The 21,659-nt window shown below is 34.8% G+C and overlaps 1 protein-coding gene across 3 annotated transcripts in view; it reads left to right on the top strand.

Annotated features, from left to right (window-relative positions):
* The window catches only part of PKN2 (protein kinase N2), a 172,180-nt gene that overhangs the window by 75,582 nt on the left and 74,939 nt on the right, over positions 1-21,659 (top strand). For all 3 annotated transcript variants that reach the window (XM_032624482.1, XM_032624491.1, XM_032624474.1), the window contains exons 7-8: positions 11,667-11,852; positions 12,827-12,936. In XM_032624482.1, the coding sequence (XP_032480373.1) occupies positions 11,667-11,852; positions 12,827-12,936 (296 nt within the window). The remainder of the gene's footprint in view (positions 1-11,666; positions 11,853-12,826; positions 12,937-21,659) is intronic.

Here is a 21,659-nt window from a genome sequence, read left to right on the forward strand (position 1 = left end):
GTTTTTAATTAGTAGCATACACATTTAGTTTTATGTCTTACTGATCAACTTACTCTTTTATCGTTGTAAATGTTTCCTTTTATCTCTGAAAATAGACTTATAGTTTACTTTGTCTGATATTAGTAGAGCCATACTATCCTTTTTATGCCTAAGGTTAACCTAATGAAGTTTTCCATCCTTTTATTTTCAACCTGTTTGTTCTTTTCTACTTAAAGTGATATATTTTATGTACATCATATAGATGTCTCTTTTTATCTAACCTGAAAATCTAATTGAAGTTGTTAGTCTTATATTTTTTAACAGCTTTATTTGTATACATAAACTGCACGTATCTGATACGCACAATTTGATAACTTTTGTCATATCAACCCTCAAAAGTTTCCATGTACCCTTTATAAACTGTCCTTTTAATATTATTTTTGATATTTATTTAACTCTACAATCTTGATGTTTGAATTGCATTTACTCTTTTTTCTCTGTTCATCCTTTCCTTCTCTTTGTAGTTGTTTTTGAAGCAAATAGTTCCATTATTCCTTTTCATGTCCCATAGCAGTGTTTTAATTACGCCTGTGCATGTGTGTGGTGTGTTTATTGCTTACTTTAGAGATTCAAGTATGCATATTGAACTTATTGCAGTCTGTGATCACAGTGTACTCTCTTACTTCCAAATCTGTTTAAAAATTTTATGGAGAAATATTTGCAAATTCTTCCACTTCACCCTGTTTATCCTCATTGTAATATATTTTACTTCTACCTGTGCCTTAATCTGCAGCTGACCCTTGAACAACACTGGGGTTAGGAGCACCAACCTTCTGTGCAGTCACAAATCTGTATATAACTTCACAGTCAGCCCTCCATGTCTGTGGACTCAACCAGCTGTGGATCATACAGTACTGTATTTATGTATGTAGTGAAAAAAAATTCACGTATAAGTGGACCTGCACAGTTCAAACCCATGTTGTTCAAGGTTCCACTGTACATCTTCTAGTGTTGTTTTTACTTAAAGAGCTAAGAACTTTAAGGATATACATGATCTGTGGTTAATTGAATCTGTGAGTGTGGGATTACAGATATGGAGAACCTACTGTTAAGTTACATGTGGATTTTCGACTGCAAGAAGGGTCAGTTCCCCTAACCCCCACATTGTTCAAGGGTCAACTCTAATTTACTTCGTTACAAAGTATTTTTTCAAAAACAAAACATTGTTCTTTATATCTAATGGCTCATTTATCCTTACTGTTATTCTTCACTTATTCTTGTTGTACTTGAGATTTCCTGTTAGAATTTTCCTTTAGCCCTTAGCCATTTCTTTTAGCATTTATTGTAGTGAAGATGTGGTAGAGTCTAATTTTTCCACTTTTTTCTTGTTTATTTCATCTTCATTTTTAAAGAATATTGTCGGTAGAAAACCTTTATAGTTGTTTTTTTCCTTTCAGCTCTTTAAAAATGTGATTTCATTGTCTTCTAGCTTTCCTCTTTGTATTGGGCTGGCCAAAAGTTTTGTTTGTTTTTTTCCGTAAGATGGCTCTAGTAGCACTTAGTTGTCGTTAACTTCATTCAAAACAATTTTGTTAGATTGTATGTACAGCTGTTATATCAGCCTGCATTTTAAAAACGACTTATCAAAATTGGTGAATTTTTGTGTAGCCATTTTAATATTGAAGATGGAAGAAAAAACAACATTTTTGGCATATTATCCTTTATTATTTCAAGAAAGGTTAAAACGCAACTGAAATGCCAGTGCAGTGTATGGAGAACATGCTGTGACTGATGAAACATGTCAAAAGTGGTCTGCAAAATTTCATGCTGGAGATTTCTCACTGGATGATGCTCCATGATCAGGTAGACCAGTTGAAGTTGATAGCGATCAAATCGAGACATTAATTGAGAAGAATCAACGTTATACCACACGGGAGATACCCAACATACTCAAAGTAACCAAATAAAGTGTTGACAATCATTTGCACCAGCTTGGTTATGTGAATTGCTTTGATGTTTGGGTTCCACATAAGTTAAACAAAAAAACCCTTCTTGACCATATTTCTGCCTGCAATTCTCTACTTAAACATAATGAAAGTGTTCCGTGTTTAAAACAAATTGTGATGGGCAATGAAGAGTGGATATGTACAATAATGTGGAACAGAAGAGATCATGGAGCAAGCAAAATGAACCACTACCAACCACACCAAAGGCTAGTCTTCATCCAAAGAAGGTGATGTTGTATATATGGTAGGATTAGAAGGGAGTCCTCTATTATGAGCTCCTTCCAGAAAACGATTAATTCCAGCAAGTACTGCTCCAGTTAGACCAACTGAAAGCAGCACTTGATGGAAAGTGTCCAGAATTAGTCAACAGAAAACACCATAATCTTCCATCAGGATAATGCAAGACCGCATGTTTCTTTGATGACCAGGCAGAAACTGTTACAGCTTGGCTGGGAAGTTCTGATTTGTCTGCCGTATTCACCAGATGTTGCACCTCCATATTTCCATTTATTTAGGTCTTCACAAAATTCTCTTAATGGAAAGAAATTTCAATTCCCTGGAAGACTGTAAAAGGTACCTGGAACAGTTCTTTGCTCAAAAAGATAAAACATTTTGGGAAGATGGAATTATGAAGTTGCCTGAAAAATGGCAGAAGGTAGTGGAACAAAAGGGTGAATATGTTGTTCAATAAAGTTCTTGGTGAAAGTGTGAAATGTGTCTTTTATTTTTATTTAAAAACCGAAGGCACTTTTTGGCCAACCCAATATTATGAGAAGTCAGCTGTAGTTCCTATCAATGTTTCCCTTCATGTAATGTCCCTCATTCCCCAATTATTGAAGTAACATAGAATTACATTGAATTTTTCTTCATTTTTTTTTCTTTCTGTTCCTAAGACTGGATACTTCAGTTCAACTATCTTTAAGTTTTCTTATTCTTCTGGATGCTCAAATCTGCTGTTGAACATCTCTAGTAAACTTTTAAAATTCCAGTTAGCGTACTTTTCAACTCCAGGATTTCTATTTGGTTCTTATTTATAAATTCTCTATCTTTATTAATATTCCCTATTTGTTGAAATACCATTCTCTCTTTTTCCTTTTAGTTTCTTTTAGGTCTTTGACCACATATAAGCTTTGACCATATGTAAGACAGTGGGTATAGAGTCTTTGTCTAGTAAATCCAATGTCTTCCTGACAGATGGTTTCTGTGAATTTCTGCTTTTCTTGTGAATTGGCCATACTCTCTTATTTCTGTGCTTGCCTCATAATTTTTTATTGAAAGCTGGATATGGTGAGTATTATAATGTGTAACTGGAAGATACTCCCCTTTTCTATAATTTCTTATTGCTGTTTGAAACAGGGTGTAGTTGTTTAGTGACTTTATTGGCTAAAGACTGTATTTTTTATCATGTGTGGTCACTGAAGTCTCCATTAAGTTAGTGGTCAACTAGTGTTTTGACAGACTTTTTTTTTTTTCTTTAATTGGAGTATAATTGCTTTACAATGTTGTGTTAGTTTCTGCTGTAAAACAAAGTGAATCAGCTATATGTATACATATTTCCGCTCACTCTTGGACCTCCCTTCCCCCCTTCCCCCCATCCCACCCATCTAGGTCATCACAGAGCACTGAACTGAGCTTCCTGTGCTATACTGCAGGTCCCCACTAGCTAGCTATTTTACACATGGTAGTGTATTTATGTCAAACCTCATCTCCCAATTCATCCCACCTTCCCCTTCCCCCTCTGTGTCCACACGTCCATTCTCTGTGTCTGCATCTCTATTTCTGCCTTGCAGAAATAGATTCATCTGTACCATTTTTCTATGTTCCACATATATGCATTAATATACGATATTTGTTTTTCGCTTTCCAACTGACTTTACTCTGTATGACAGACTCTGGGTCCATCCACATCTCTACAAATGACCCAATTTGGTTCCTTTTGATGGCTGAGTAATATTCCATTGTATATATGTACCACATCTTTATCCATTCATCTGTTGATGGGCATTTAGGTTGTTTCTGTGTCCTGGCTATTGTAAATAGTGCTGCAATGAACATTGGGGTACATGTATCTTTCTGAATTGTGGTTTTCTCAGGGTATATGCCCAGTAGTGGGATTGCTGGGTCATATGGTAGTTCTATTTTTAGTTTTTTAAGGGACCTCCATGCTGTTCTCCATAGTGGCTGGCTGTATCAATTTACATTCCTGCCAATAATGCAAGAGGGTTCCCTTTTCTCCGCACCCTCTCCAGCATTTATTTGTAGATTTTTTGGTGATGGCCATTCTGACCAATGTGAGGTGATACCTTATTGTAGTTTTGACTTGCATTTCTCTAATAATTAGTGATGTTGAGCATCTGTCTATTCATGTGCCTCTTGGCCATCTGTATGTTTTCTTTGGAGAAATGTCTATTTAGGTCTTCTGCCCATTTTTTGATTGCGTTGCTTGTTTTTCTTGATATTGAGCTGCACGAGCTGTTTGTATATTTTGGAGATTAATCCTTTGTCAGTTGCTTCATTTGCAAATATTTTCTCCCATTCTGAGGGTTGTCTTTTCATCTTGTTTATGGTTTCCTTTGCTGTGCAAAAGCTTTTAAGTTTAATTAGGTCTCATTTGTTTATTTTTATTTTCATTACTCTAGGAGGTGGGTCAAAAAAGATCTTGCTGTGATTTGAGTGTTTCAAACACCTCAAAACACTTCAAAGAGTGTTTTTCCTGTGTTTTCCTCTAAGAGTTTTATAGTTTCCAGCCTTACATTTAGGTCTTTAATCCATTTTGAGTTTATTTTTGTGTATGGTGTTAGGTAGTGTTCTAATTTCATTCTTTTACATGTAGCTATCCAGTTTCCCCAACACCACTTATTGAAGAGACTGTCTTTTCTCCATTGTATAGTCTTGCCTCCTTTGTCATAGATTAGGTGACCATGGGTGTGTGGGTTTATCTCTGGATTTACTATCCTGTACCATTGATCTATATTTCTGTTTCTGTACCAGTACCATACTGTCTTGATTACTATACTTGTAGCATAGGCTGAAGTCAGGGAGCCTGATTCCTCCAGCTCCGTTTTTCTTTCTCAAGATTGCTTTGGCTATTCGGGGTATTTTGTGTTTCCATACAAATTGTAAAATTGTTTGTTCTAGTTCTGGGGAAAATGCCCCTGGTAATTTCATAGGGATTGCATTGAATCTGTAGATTGCTCTGGGTAGTGTAATAATTTTCACAGTATTGATTCTTCCAATCCAAAAACATGGTATATCTCTCCATCTATTTGTATCATCTTTAATTTCTTTCATCAGTGTTTTATAGTTTTCCGAGTACAGGTCTTTTGCCTCCTTAGGTAGGTTTATTCCTAGGTATTTTATTATTTTTGTTGTGATGGTAAATGGGATTGTTTCCATAATTTCTCTTTCTGATCTTTCATTGTTAATGTATCGGAATGCAAGAGATTTCTTGCCTTAATTTTGTATCCTGCAGCTTTACCAAATTCATGGATTAGCTCTAGTTTTCTGGTGGCATCTTTAGGATTTTCTATGTATAGTATCACGTCATCTGCAAACAGTCACAGTTTTACTTCTTTTCCAATATGTATTCCTTTTTCTTCTCTGATTGCTGTGGCTAGGACTTCCAAATGCCTGCAAGCAGAAAGAAAATTTGCCATGTTTGCAGCTGAATTCTGTGTTTGTGTACCAAGGCATACCTTCAACATTCACCCAGGCATTTTGTAACTCTGCCTTTGCTTGCACAGAGCTTGAAGATCTGCCAGATGTGAGAGCTTAGGACCTTTTCAGATCTCTTCTGAGGATGTCTCCTTTTGCATCTAGCCTTCTGGTTTTCCAGTAACACGTGGAAACATTGCAAAGCTCTTATTCCTTAAAACAGTTTACTCCCTAGCTTTTCGCCAAGACTCTAGGATGTCTGTTAAACAATATAGACAACTGATATCCTTTGCTCCTGGCTTCAGTGGTTGTTTCATTTGCCTTTAAATGCCCTCCACTTAGCTATTTCTCTGTCCTGAGAGATTTCTTAGGTGAAAAGAGTGGACGTATGTATATGTATAGCTGATTCATTTTGTTGTACACCTGAAATTAACACAACATTTTAAATCAACTGTACTCCAATTAAAAAAATAAGTAAATAAAATAAAATAAAGCATTTATGTTTCCAGCCACATCTTCTATAACTCCTACCATGAATCTTCTATTACAATTAATCTGGTTAGTGCAGAGTGCCTATTTAATGTCTTTGACTTATTATCCATTTCTTACTATTTTTTTTTTAAATCAAAACTGGGATATAGACCTATGAAGACCTTGTCATCTACCTACATGTAATCTTAACCCCTATCACAAGATACTTTATACACTCAGTAGATATTTGGTAAATGTCATTTGATAATAAGGCAGGGACTGTACATCTAAGTTTCACCATCTTATGGCTCAGGGCTGAACATATTTTTTTTTTTTTTTTTTTTTTTTTTAAACATCTTTATTGGGGTATAATTGCTTTACAATGGTGTGTTAGTTTCTGCTTTACAACAAAGTGAATCAGCTATACATATACATATGTTCCCATATGTCTTCCCTCTTGCGTCTCCCTCCCTCCCACTCTCCCCATCCCACCCTTCCAGGCTGTCACAAAGCACCGAGCTAATATCCCTGTGCCTTGCGGCTGCTTCCCCCCAGCTATCTACCTTACTACGTTTGTTAGTGTGTATATGTCCATGACTCTCTCTCGCCCTGTCAAAACTCACCCTTCCCCCTCCCCATATGCTTAAGTCCGTTCTCCAGTAGGTCTGCCTCTTTATTCCTATCTTACCCCTAGTGAACATATTTTTAATATTCAAGAATTTCAGAATGATCCATTGGTTAAAATATGGTTGTTAAATAGTATTTTTAGAAAAGTAATAAAGCCGCATTTTTGAAAATCAGCTGATATGGCTGGAAATTATTTTCCTTTTCTATTCTGGTTGGCTGCTCTTCCCAACTCTTTAACCTCTTTTTAGTTCTCTCTTTCCCTGTTCTTCATTCCCTTAATGAACCTTACTCATAGTGATGTAAATCACCAGTCTAAAAGTAAGTATATTATAATTCTTAAGATATTTTGGTGTTTTAAAAAACTCCTTTATCTACCAGACCTTAAATTAAATATGGAGTTAACTAGGAAGAGAAATAGTAGTGGTATTAATAAAGGATTAGACATGATAAAGGATTAGCATAGATAAGTAGTAGGAGTATTTACTGCCCTGAGTTTTTACTGTATGCTATTATTTGTGGTTTATCTCATTTATACTCTGGTTTCTTTCGTGGTTGTATGATTATAATACTAAAATTTGCAAATTACTTTGATATAAAGTATAATTTAATTTTTAGTCCAAATTTTGAGACATTTACTAGTTTTTATAAAAGAAGATTCCTCAGAATTAAAGAAAAGTTAATTGTACCAAGATGAAATACTGAATTAGTAAAATTGATATAAAACAGTTTTTCCAGAAAGTTAAAAGAAATAAAAAAGTATTTAGTTGTTCTAATGGAATTTTAGCTATTGCTTATGAATACAAACACTTAGTTTTTGGATTTGCTTGTTTTTAAAATTTCATATTATGGGTCATAAAAGTAAAAAATGTAATTTTAAGCCACTTCTTATATGGTTATATGCAATAGCAATTGTGTCACCTCATAAAAGAAAGAAACTTCTAGATACTTAATAAAGATCTTAAATCCCTCCAGGTTTTATTCTAAATGAAAGCAGGTGTTGAACATTGTCATCCCCTAATACACTGAAATTACTAAAATCTTTAATAAGCTATAAGCTAGCAGGGTTTGAAGTAGTAACCAGATGTTTACAGTTTTCCCAGGATGACTTTTACATCTGAGCATTTACAGTGGAAATGAACTAAGTTTGCTACCTTAACAACAACAAAAAAGCAAATAAAACACACAGACACAAGTTGTTTCTTTTGAACCAGAATTGAAATGATTTCCGTTATACTTAATCTGCCTTAATACTTTACAGTAAGATAAGATTTCCATAGCCTAACCAAACATAAGATTGAAGTTGCCCCTCATGTTTAGAATCTTTATTGGGACATAATTTATACACTATAGTATATAAATTTTCACCGATTTTAAGTATAGTTTTAAATTTTCAGGAAATACATATACTTGAGCCACCATTATCAATATCCAGTTTTTAGAACATGTTTTATTGCACATATTTAAAGTGTATAATTTGACAAGTTTTGTCATCTATTTAAAGTCTTGAAACTATTACCACAATCAAGATAATTATATCCATCATCCCCAAAAGTATCCTCATGTACCTCTATGTAATCTCTCTTTCTTGCTCTTCTCATGCATTCCTTCCCCACACCTGTCCCCAGGCAATCACTGGCCTGTTTCTGTCACTAGATATTAGTTTTCACTTTGTAGAATTGTATATAAATTGAATCATACAGTGCATACTCTTTTTTTTTGTTGGGGGTGGGAATCTGGCCGTTTCACTCTGAATAATTCTTTTGATATTTGTCTATGTTGCATGTATCAGTAGTTCTTTTCTGTTTATTATTGGTAGTATTCAATTGTGTGAATATACCATAACTAGTTTATCCATTCACCTGTGATTGATACTTGGGTTGTTTCCATTCTGTACTTTTTTCAAATATAGCTGCTAATAAGATCCCTGTATAATTTTTGTGTAAACATAGATTTCACTGGGATAAATACTTAGGAATTGTGTGGATGGATCACATGGTAATTTGCTGATAATGGGTTCTTTATCCATTTTTATGTTTGAAAAAGCTTCATTTTTGAAAGAAATTTTCAGTAGACTTAGAATTTTAAGTTCATGGTTTGTTTCCTCAGTACTTTAAAGATATTGCTTCTCTGTCTTGCTTTCATTGTTCCTAATGAGAAATCTGCTGCTGTCCTAATCTTATATGTACATGTCATTTTTTCTGGCTGCTTTTAATACTTTCTCTTATTGTTTGTTTTGAGAAATTTGATTATGTTATGCTTTGGTGTAATTTACTTATTTTTCTTTTGCTCGGTGTTCATTGAACTTCTTGGATACTTCTTGGGTTTATAGTTTTCACTACATTAGGCAATTTTTCAGTCATTATTTTTTCAAATATATTTTCTGTTCCCTATTCTCTTTGCTTTTCATCAGGGACTTCAAGTACACATGTATTAGGCCACTAGAAGTTAAACTCACAGCTCACATATGTACTGGTTTTTTGTTGTTGTTTTTGCCCTCCAAGTCTTTGCTTTCTGTCTTCTATTTTTGATCATTTCTGTTGCGCTAGCTTCAAGTTCAGTAGCCTCTACTTTTGCAATTGGTAATGTGCCACCAATCCCATCCAGTTTTGGGGTTTTTAAAAAAAATCTCAATGTTATTTTCATCTCTAGAAATTTGTTTTGTGTTTTTCTGACTTCTTCAGTGTCCCTGTTCAACTTTTTGAACAGATGGAATATATTTATAATAACTTTGTGAATGTGTGCTAATCCTAACATTTATATCAGTTTTGTATTGGTTTTCATTTGATTTTATTTTTTTAATGGGTCCCACTTTTCTGTTTCTTTGCTTCCCTGGTGTGATAGGCAGAATATTAAGAATGACCCCCAGAATCCCTCCCCCATGAATATGATGGGGTATCATTTCTGTGATAATATTCCATTACATGGCAAAGGAGATTTTTGCATATGTAATTTAGGTTACTAATCAGTTGACTTTGAGTTATCATAAAGGACAGTTATATGGGTGGGCTTAATAAAATCACATGAGCCCCTTAAAAGTAGAAAATTTTCTCTGGCCAGTGGCAGAAGGGGAAGTCAGATATGAATCATAAAAAGGATTTTATGTGCCATTGCTGGCATAGAGATGGGGGGGCGGTCGCATGACGAGGGATGCAGGTCCGCTCTAGAACTTGAAAACAGCCCCTGGCTGTCAGCCAGCAAGGAAATAGGATCCCTATTCTTACAGCTGCAGGAAACTAGATTCTGCCAATACCCTGAATGAGCTTAGAAGCCGATTCTTCTTTAGAACTTCCGGATAAGAGCCTAGCCTGGCAGATACAATGATTTCAGCCTTATGAGATCTTTGACAGAGAGTGCAGACCAGCCCACTCAAAACTCTGGCCTACAAAACTGTTAGATAATAAATGAATGTTGTCTTAAGCCACTACATTTGTGATAATTGGTAATGCAGCAATAGAAAACAAATATACCTGATAATCTCTGATTAAATGCCAGACATTTGGAATTTTAGCTTGTTAGGTGCTGGGTATTTTTGTATTCCTACAAATATTAAAAATATTACAAATATTTTTGAGCTTTGTTCTGGGTCATAGTTAGGTTACTTGGAAACATTTTGATCTTTTTGGGTAATGCTTTTAAGATTTGTTATGTGGGACTAGAGCATCATTTAGTCTAAGGGTAACTATACTCCTGGGGCAAGACTGAATACTTGGTCTGGAGAACCTTCTGCACATCTCAGGGATTCTGTCTCTGGACAGCTGTATTTTTTCCTTTACTCTGCCTGTGAAATCTCGCCATCTCAGTCAGTTCAGCCTCAATACTCTCAGTTCTGTCTCCTTAACTCAGGTAGTCCACTTGGCTCCACCTGAGTTCTCCCTCCCTGTGTTGTGTCCTAGATATTCTCAAGGTAGTAAGCAGTCTTAGGACTCTTCTCTCAGGGATCACTGTTCTTCATTGCCTGATGTCCCTTTCCTTTAACACTGTTTTTTTCATATTTTTTGTCTGATTTTTTTTTTTTTTGGTTGAGTTGAGATTAAATACAGACTTTTTTACTTTGTTGAAAGAGTCCTTTGGTTACTTTTAAATAATTAAAAAATTAAGTTTTAATTATTTAAGTTTAATGGGACAGCTTTTACCAGGAAATACTCTTTCTAAAGTGCTATACTATGGGCAGTATCTAAAATTTTAATACTGAGGCACCATTTTAAATTTTAATACACTAAGTCTAGCCCAAATGATGACAAAGCCATATCTCCAGATGCCTAAGCTCACAGTTCCTCATTTTCATTTGAACACTTTTAGTATGTATTTGCCTAAGGAAATTATAATTACTTTATGCTTAGATAATTATAGCCCATAATTATTTGACTAAACTATTAGAGTGAGAAGATAATGTTATTTTACATCTCAAATAGAACAGAACTCCATCTACTTATGCCAAAAAAAAAAAACCCTATAGTCCTTTTCTGTGTTAACTATATAACTATTAAACACAACTGTTATTTACATTGTCAGATTTCCTTGTTTCTAATTTCTTTATATTTATTTTAGTAGGCATATTATTTAGTTTTATGTTTCCCCTCCCACATGTTTTATCCACATAATTTTGTAATTTTTCCATGGAATTATAGAAATGAGTATTCAGATACACAGGAAGTTTAAGTAACTAGTTTTGTTCTATGCCCGACAGCTTTTGGCTGGTGCTGTTCTTTCTATACATTTTTTTATAGTTGTTTTAATTAATTAAGAATTTTTAATAGGTTTCTCTAAATAAAGCAGTAAAGATGATAGTTACCTCGAAGATGCTCTGGAAGAAGAGATTTTGTTATTTTAGCAGATATTTTTCCCCCCTATTTCTGAATAGGTAACAACGACATCATTTTATATGTTGAGTATTGATGTTTTCTTATTTGATATTTGTTCATGCTACAGGTACTTTGGAAGTTCGTCTAATGGGCTGTCAAGATATCCTAGAGAATGTCCCCGGACGGTCAAAAGCAGCATCGGTTGCACTACCTGGTTGGAGTCCAAGTGAAACCAGATCATCTTTCATGAGCAGAACGAGTAAAAGTAAAAGTGGAAGTAGTCGAAATCTCCTAAAAACCGATGACTTATCCAGTTCAGTAATCAAATTTTTTTATCAATCATATAACAAATTAAAGGGCCTATACAAAGGGCTGAGCAGTGGGGACAGAGAAGAGTGAGACGAGTTAGAGTTGGACAACAAACTTTAAAATTATGATTTCCATAATTTAAACTTAAAATGTCAAAAGCTATAATGACAGGAAAATTTAAAAGGCTACAAAATTTACCCTGCTGAAAATATGTTAGAAAACTGAATGACATATAACATTAATTCTTTTGGAATAATGAAATATTGAACATTACTCTTTATGTCAAACTCTTTGTGTCACATCTTGATTCTTTTAGTGGTATAATGACACCTCTAAACTAACGTTGAAATTTTGATAGCTAACCACTGAACTAAACATGTTTAACTAGGACTGGGTCCCAGAAGTAAACTGAAATGGGGCAGTGGGTAAAGGTGGTAAAGTAAAATGGGAGAGGTTTATGAAGTACTTTGGAGACACTGTAAAGTAATCATAAACTATGATGTAATTATACAACTGGTGGAAAAGGCATGTGACAATTCAACCTAGTACAGTATGTCTGTGCTTTCCTGTATCTAGAGAGAGACTTTAGGAAAAATGTGAAAATAAAAATTGTTTAAGGTAACAACATTAATAAATAGCAAATGTAGAGAGAGAAAAACTGGATGACTGATATTGACATATAAATATACACACACACCTGACAAACAATTACTGGTCACCTGTTAGTCCTTTCAGTTACATTTTAATATAAACAAAATAGTGATTACTATTTGTGTTTTTGTGAAACACAAAGGATAACTTGGGAGGGTCTAGTGGGAGTGTATATATAAAACTAGCCATTTAAGATTCAAAAGCTTCAGTAGTGAGTAAGAAAAACTTATTTTCAAAGGATCATAAGACTTTTGTTGATATTAAACAGTGGCATTTCTATTTTAAAGGTTTTAAAATATTTAAGCAAGTTTTAAATTGTAATTACAGATGATGTCTGTGCAGTTTTGAAGCTAGATAATACTGTGGTTGGCCAAACTAGCTGGAAACCCATTTCCAATCAGTCGTGGGACCAGAAGTTTACACTGGAACTAGACAGGGTAAGATGAGAAACTTTTTACTTGAATTTTCATTATATTTATAATTCATTTTTAATGTAAATCTTGTTTTAGAAGACTTTGGTAAGTTTTATTCTTAACAGCATATAAGAAGGACCTAGGTATTTTTGACATTTCTCATCTGATGAGGTATACATAAATCTACCTTATCAGATTGCTGCAGGAGTTTTCATTTGTGCAGTGATTTGAAAATGTGTACTTTGTACTACCCTGAAAGATCAGCAATCAGGTGACATCTAATATTGAAATTTTTTTTATTTTAATAGTGTGCTCTCTGACAACTAAGGTGATTCTTCTGACTCACCACTTGTTGGTTATATTATCAAAGCTGGATTTGAAGTGAGCTATTGTGCTCAGACAACCATTCCTCCATGTATCTCAGTGGCTTTCATGAATAATGTGAGTGGCTAGAATGCAATCTGTAGCTGTAGAACCCAGCAGAAGTTAACTTGGTCCACAGTAGATTTAAATCCACGATGATAACTTTATTATTTAGATTCTAATCTATCTGTTGGGGTGTGGGAAGAAAATATTAAAACTTAATCATAATTTTATCTAAAAATAAGAAAGATATTAAGCTTTTGATCATTTAGTATTCAGATTGATGGTACATATGTCATTTTAAAAATTACATATATTGGGGTGGTGGTGGGGGTGGAATGAATTGGGAGGTTGGGATTGACATGTATACACTAATATGTATAAAATGGATGACTAATAAGAACCTGCTATGTAAAAAACTAAAATAAAATTCAAATATAAAAAAATAAAATAAAAATTACATATATTAGTGAGAGCAGATTTGCAGTGCTTAATGATGATGTGAGGTGGCAATTACTGCTCTGGCCTCTACTTTTAAAATACTTTTTCCAGTTTATTTTTTTCTATCTCACAGCCAGTATCTTAATCAGGCCCTCATCATTGCTTTTCTTGGTTCACATACTGTGTCTGACACATAAATATTAAATGTACTTGAACAAAATGCTTAACTTTTTATGTATACCAGTTTCCTTATCTTTAATACTATCTACCTCACTGAAATGTGTGAGGATTAAATCCATGTAAAAATCTTAGGCTAGTGGCAGGAACTCAATTAATGTTGGCTATTTTTACTAAAGTAATTTACTAACTAATCTCCATGTGTCTGAGAACCAGACTGATCTTCAAAGAATAATACTTTCATCTAGGCATTCATTCTCTAGTTTAGGATCATTCATTTAATTCATTAAAAATTATTATGAAATTATTTGTTCATTTATTCCTTGATGCATACTGTATTCCAGGCACTTCCAGGTGATAGATTAGCAACAAACAATATAAACAAGATCTCTCAAGATTTCCTTAAGGAACTTATACCTCAGTGGCTTCTCAGTATATGTCTGATTATTTGCAGACTTTTTACCATTACGTCTGAAACTGTGTATGATTTCAGTTAAAAAGATATTGAGGACATTGAATACTAGGCTAAGGTGTTTATACTTGTTGGCAGTGGGGATGAGAGAGACATAATGGAAAAATTGATCTTGGGGTATGTATGAAGAATGAATTTGAGAGAATAGAGACTAAAGGCATATAAATTGGCAGGAGGTTACTCCAGTGCTACAACTGTAAGGTGAAGAGAACTTGAAGTAAAATGTGGCAGTAGGGGCTTCCCTGGTGGCGCAGTGGTTGAGAGTCTGCCTGACAATGCAGGAGACATGGGTTCATGCCCCGGTCCAGGAAGATCCCACATGCCGCGGAGCGGCTAGGCCCGTGAGCCGTGGCCGCTGAGCCTGCGCGTCCGAAGCCTGTGCTCCACAACGGGAGAGGCCACAACAGTGAGAGGCCTGCGTACCGCAAAAAAAAAAAAAAAAAAAAATGTGGCAGTAGGAATAGAAAGAAAGAGATATATGTAGGAATTGCTGTAATGGAACTCTTAGGCTTAATAGTCAGTGATTTTCTGTTCTGTGTCAGGCACCATTCTAGATGCTGGTTATGATTGACCAAAATAGTCGAAGTCCCTATATTTATGGACCTTATATTCTAATGAGGGAAGACAAATAGTTAACAAGTTTTTTTTTTTAAATCTTCAAGTGCAATGAAGGAAGTAAATAAAGTATTGTAAAGAAGGGGGTGGGGGCTATTTTAGGTAGAGGACATAATTAGGGAAAGTCTCTTTGAGGAGGCTACGTCTGACTTGAAACCCAGTGGGGGGAAGTTGCCAGACTTACAAAGATCCAGGTAGAGTGTTCCCAGCAAAGGAGAAAAAACATACAACGCCTTGGGGTAGGAGAAAACTTGATGTGTTGCAAGAATAAAAATCATGAACAGAGATCAGTGTAAAGAAGTAAAAGAGCAGATGCAGGTGGGTGTCAGATTACTAGGGTCTTTATAGTCAATAAATTAGAAGATAGTGAAGGACTTTTAATAGGGGATTTTTCATCATCTGATTTAGATGATCAAATAGAAATGATATAAATATAGAAGCTAATAAAAGAGTTAGCAGCCCATAATGGGAAAGAGTTTATAAAGAAAGAATAAAAAGGTCTAACAATCAAATCTTAAGTAGTGTTCCAAGTATAGGAGGAGAAGGAAGGTTTGCCAAAGAGAAATAGAAAACTCTGGGTTGGATCAGATCATACCCTAGATCAGATCTTAACCTTATAAAAGCTTATCCAGTGAAGAGTTGCTGGAATGGTGAGGTGATGAAAATCCTGTTAACATATGGAACAGTTGAAGGAAAATGGGATTTAAAATCTATTAAAGAAGAGATTTAACAAAGATTTGGTAACTCTTTAAAGTTAAAAGGAGGAACACGTAAAACAAGAATTAAACTAGTGATAGCAGTGAGATTTCCTTTTGTGTGTGTTGACTCTGATGGATTGGTGGTAACTTTCTGGAGCTCACTGTCAAGGTTTACTGGATGGTTCCTTGTTTATGCTGATCAAGTAGCAGTGTTTGCCAGATGCTTGGAAAAGGGGCAAGTGGTAAGCTGTAGTACAGGTTCCTTCCATCCTTGGATTGACTGTATACTTTGTGGGTGTGGAAGACAAAGCAGAAGTCAATGATGGTAGATTTCATTTCAGTACAAAGAATAGTACTATTAAAAAATGAACTGAGCTGCTGTAGTAAGTTCTCGCTCAGTAAAGTTTTTTTTTTAACTTTTTATTTTATATTGGGTTATAGTTGATTAACAAAGTTGTGTTAGTTTCAAGTGTACAACAAAGTGATTCAGTTATACATACACATGTATGTATTCTTTTTCAAATTCTTTTCCCAATTAGGTTGTTACAGAATATTGAGCAGATCTCCCTGTGCTATACAGTAGGTCCTTGATGGTTATCCATTTTAAATATAGCAGTGTGTACATGTCAATCCCAAACTGCCTGACTATTCCTCCCTCCCACCCTGCCCCCCAGTAACCATAAATTAGTTCTCTAAGTCTATGAGTCTGTTTCTGTTTTACATAAGTTCATTTGTATCTTCTTTTTTTATAGATTCCACATATAAGCAATGTCATACAATATTTCTCTTTCTCTGTCTGACTTACTTCACTCAGTATGACAGTCTCTAGGTCCATCCATGTTGCTGCAAATGGCATTATTTCATTCTTTTTAATGGCTGAGTAATATTCCATTGTGTATAGGTACCACATCTTCTTTATCCATTCCTCTGTTGATGGACATTTAGGTTGTTTCCATGTCTTAGCTATTGTAAACAGCACTGTAGTGAACATTGGGGTGCATGTATCCTTTTGGACCATGTTTTTCTCCAGGTAATGCCCAAGAGTGGGATTGCAGGATCATATGGTAGCTCTATTTTTAGTTTCTTAAGGCTCTCTCAATAAAGTTGAATGAGCAACTCATATAAGAGAGATTTAAGGGAATTGTTGTATCAGAAAAAGATTACACTTCCAAGATTTTTTTCAAGTCTGATATTTTCTGTTTTTCAACTCTGATTTTTTTTCAGCTCTGATATTTGCTAGAACTAGTATTGTTACATGCTGTAAATTAGCTGTTTAATTAAATAGTTAGACCAATATAATTCAGTCAAGCCCACCAGAGAGGGAAATGCAGTTGAGGTTGTTAGTGTATATGGATATCGTTATATACATGTCTTGTTATATTTGCATCTTCCTTCTAAACTGTGAATACATGTAATATTTATGACTCTAAAATGTTTCAGTTTCCATTCATTCTTAAATTAATAGGTTTGCTATAACATTGGTCTTGAAGCCAGACAAACTGGATTCACTTACTTATTAGATATTTGATGGTAGACAAGATACATAACCTTATTACTGGGCATTTATTTCACCATCTTTAAAATGGGGATAAAATATAATCCTTACAGGACTATTAAGAAGAAATGCTTTGTGTTGCCTGGCACATTTAGCTACTCAGTGACTTTAGTTCTTTCTTTAGCCCTAGGCTGTGACATGTGGCTATGAATTTGAGTATAATGGAAGAGCATGTTAAGTAATGGGAAATTAACTGGTTGAATGTCATTTTCTTTCATTTCAGAGCCTATTTAAAGTAATTATAGGATTTTAATGAGTGTTATGATCAAAATGAAATTTAAGACATTTATTGTTAAAGGGAAAATGGCTGCTTAGAAGATTTCTCTTGTAGCCAGGTTATTGTGTTAGAGTTTTGTATTTAAAATAGAACATAAAAGTAGTTAAGTGTCTTGCCATCATTTTATAATTAAGGAAACTGAGAACCAGAGTGATTACATATTGATAAATTTCAGAGCTGGTACTAGGCCTCGAGTGTCCTTCAAACTGCTCTTTCCTCTGTAGTGATTTGTATGAGATAGAAAGTTAGTGGCAAAAAGGAGGAAACAGCAGAAGACGATGAAAGCCTGGTAAAGAGAAAATAATTCAATATTACCCAAGCTACAAGCTTAGAAAACTAGAAAGACTGATAACTGTTGATTGGTTGTTTTTACTTGCACTTTTAATTCTCACCTAAAATTGTTTTTCTTCTTCATGGCATCAGACTTTCTTCCCACTTTGGAGTAACCCTCCCTTAAAAACATTGAAGACACTGCATAGCTAAGTAAAGCTGTTCTCCCAGAGGCCAGTTAGACCTTCTGGGTTCCTGATATGCATGTTATGTATCCCTAATTGGATTATAAGCTCCTCTTTGGAGGCCACATTCCTTATTGTGATAAATCCTTCTGTTTACACAGTACATTTTACTTTTCATGTGCTTTTTTTAGTCTTTTACTTTATTCCTTATATTTATAGAATATTTATTTATAGAAAATGTTTATAGAAACATTTATAGAAAATATTATCTTAAACTGACATGTTCATGCTCAGTATTTTGCCTCAAATGTCAAGTTTCTTTCCTGTGACATTCTGGAACTAAGTTGTCTATACTGTTTCTATCCTTTCCAAAATACAAAAATTCGTAGGTCTTTTTATTTATTTATTTTTTATTTTTGGTCACGCCACGTGGCTTGTGGGGTCTCAGTTCCCCAACGAGGGGCTGAACCCGGGCCATGGCAGTGAAAGCCCAGAATCCTAACCACTGGGCCACCAGGGAACACCCAGATAGGTCTTTTTTGAGTTTTGAGATACTATAGAAATTATCTAGATCTAGAATGATCTAGAAAAGTTCAGTTATGTTCCTGGGAGCTCAGGGCTCTGCAGAATTATTTCAGATGGCAACACAGACCCTTTTTTTTTTCTTTTTGTTTTGAGATTCTGGGTAAGATGTCATTTGGAATTTGCCGCTTTAAAAAAAAAAAGTTTTGAAAATTGCTGGTGTAATCCAGCCCCCTCATTTTACAGATTAATAAGGATATTATTATGGCCTAGGGGTTAAATAACTAGCCTAAGCTATAATCTAGGATTCTGAAGTGTCCTGTCAGTTCTGTGTTCTTTCTGTTATCAGGTTACCCTTTTTATATTTTCTTATAAAATTTGTTCTTTCTTAATGTTTATTATAAACACAGTAGCTATGTAATTTCACATTTTTTCTGAATTCCCTCAGCCCTCCTGCTGTAAAAGTTTAGTCCTCCCATGAGAGATTGAAATAAAAAGCAGGACCCTTTATATCTAACCTTTTCCCATTCACATTTCCTTTTGATTTACTTTGCTAATGTAATAGAGAACGATCTTTATCAATATTAAAAACAGGATGAACTGAAACTTAGAAAAATTTTAGCAGGAGCCAGTTCTGTTAAGAGCAGAGTACTAGAGAACGTTCACTGATCAATGGAAAAGGAAGAAGAGAACATCCAGGAAGTGAGAGCCAGTAAAAATGTAATAGGGTTAATAGATTAGAAGTAACAGTGGCATTGAAGGACCAGTGGATGCTGAGGGACTAGAAAGAGTGAGCTAGTAGAATGTTAGGAGGTGATGGTCAGAGAGAAGGATTCAAACAGCTGAGATTGTGGAAAGATTGTAAATATTGGTAGGAGTGAGAGGCTAAGGTATCCAAGAACTCAAGGGATTCTTATTATTTATTGGTTTCACATTTTCAGAAATTGCCTATACATACTACTCTTAAACCATCCACACTCCTATCCTCATTCTTCCAAATAATTGGGTTAAATCAGTAACTCAGTGTTTATATTATTATGACTATGTAAATATTGTTTATAGATGAACCATGTTCCATACCATGATTACATTCTCTTTTTAGTACCAAGACTCACTTTGGGCAAATAATTGCCCTTTTTTTAATTGTTTATTTTGTTTTGCTTTGCTTAGTTTTCTATATACCTATCCTTTATCACCAGAATCTCCAGAAGGACTCTAGAATAACTCTATGTAGGCAGTTGTATCAGCAAGCTGTCAGTCATCCTGGGACCCACTCTACTCCCCAGCAACATCCTTTCTGGGGCCTTACATCTTTCTGCTCCAATTTAAATGACTGCTATATAGCTTTTATCTTTCACCATAATCCTATTGGATCACCTGGGTCTTGACTTTCTCTTTCAGCTTTCTTGTTTTACTTCCTCATTTTGGTGGATCATATCCCACATTTACATGCTGAGAAAAGAGTGAATGAAAGTTTTAGAGATCTTGCATATCTGAAATATCTTTATTCTGCTGTCATGCTTGGAGTCTAGAATTCTAGGTTGGAGATTATTTTCATTAAGAATTTTAAGGAATTGTAGTTCTAGTCTTGTAGTTGAGATTGCGTATGTGTCTTTGATTTTGATTTGCTTTTTCTCTTTTAAAGATTTAAAGATTTTTATCTTTTTTCCCCTGGGGTTCTGTGATTTCTTAATGGTGTACCTTAGGTGTAGGTGGTTTTCACTCTTTGTGATAGGTACTGTGTGGCACCTTCAGTTTTGAAAGCTCATTCTTCAGATTTGAGAAATCGCATTTATTTGATAATTTCCTCTTCATTTTCAGTGTCTCTCTTGCTAATTGAATCTTTTAGATTGATCCTCTGATTTTCTTATCTTTTTTCTATTGTCTGTCAGTGTGTCTTTTTGTTCTGCTTTCTGGGAAAGTTTGATACTTTTATTTGCCAAGATTTGATTGACAAACTTATATCTGATATTATATTTTTAATTTCTAAAAGTTTATTCTTTTAAATATCTTGTTTTCCTCTCACGGGGATAATATCCTCTCTTACATTTTAGAGGATATCAGTTTTACGTTTTCTTCTCCCTGAATTAATTGTCTTTATTTATCCTGAGATCCATTTCATAATCTCTGTTTATCATATTGCAGATTTGGTGAAATGTATGGCCACCCTTGGCTGTCTTAAAATGAGCCATTAAGAAAACGATTGGAAGTTTTGTATGTGGGGCTCTTCCTTACCCACGTTCTGAACTAGTTAAAAGAAAGAAAGGTGTGACTAATGGAAAGTAAAATGTCATTATGAGCTGATATTTGAAAGTGTGGTTGGGTGTGCAACAATAATGGGGCTATACTCAGTCCCTTAGATCATTGTGGGCTCCAGCTCATATAAAACTTAAGGCATAGCAGAGAAAAACAAATTGTATACTTCCATTTAACAGCCCGGCTCTCAAGGAAGAAAGGAAGAAATGGACTGGATTATTCATGTCCAGTTTCTCTCCCAGTCTTTTATCAGATAACTCACTCCAGGAGATGAATAAGAGGGTTAAGGTAGAGACCTAGATATTTAGGAGAAGAATGAAAATTATTCCTCATAGAAACCATGATAATGAGCAAGATGCTTTCCTCCCTATAAAAGGATAAAAATGCATGGAAACATCTAAATGGGGTGTGAAACATCTTAATATAGAACAAGCCATAGAATAGAAATACAAAGAAATTTTAATTTCTTCCATGTGTGAGCTAACATTCAGCATATTACTGTTGTTTTTGGCCGTACCACGCGGCTTGCAGGATCTTAGTTCTCTGACCAGGGATTGAACGCAGGCCATTGCAGTGAAAATGCCAAGTCCTAACAACTGGACTGCCAGAGAATTCCCACATTCGGCATATTGTTTAATCTGAGATGCTATATTTTGTTTGTTTGTTTGTTTTAATATTTATTAGAGTATAGTTGATTTACAGTGTGTGTTAGTTTCAGGTGTACAGCAAACTGAATCAGTTATACATATACATATATCCACTCTTTATTAGATTCTTTTCCCATATAGGCCATTACAGAGTACTGAGTAGAGTTCCCTGTGCTGTACTGTCCTTATTGATCATCTGTTTTATATATAGTATTGCATATATGTCAATCCCAATCTCCCAGTCTATCCCACCCCCCTCCTTACCCCCT

Source organism: Phocoena sinus, chromosome 1 (assembly GCF_008692025.1).
Source record: "Phocoena sinus isolate mPhoSin1 chromosome 1, mPhoSin1.pri, whole genome shotgun sequence".
In the NCBI taxonomy this organism is placed as follows: domain Eukaryota; kingdom Metazoa; phylum Chordata; class Mammalia; order Artiodactyla; family Phocoenidae; genus Phocoena; species Phocoena sinus.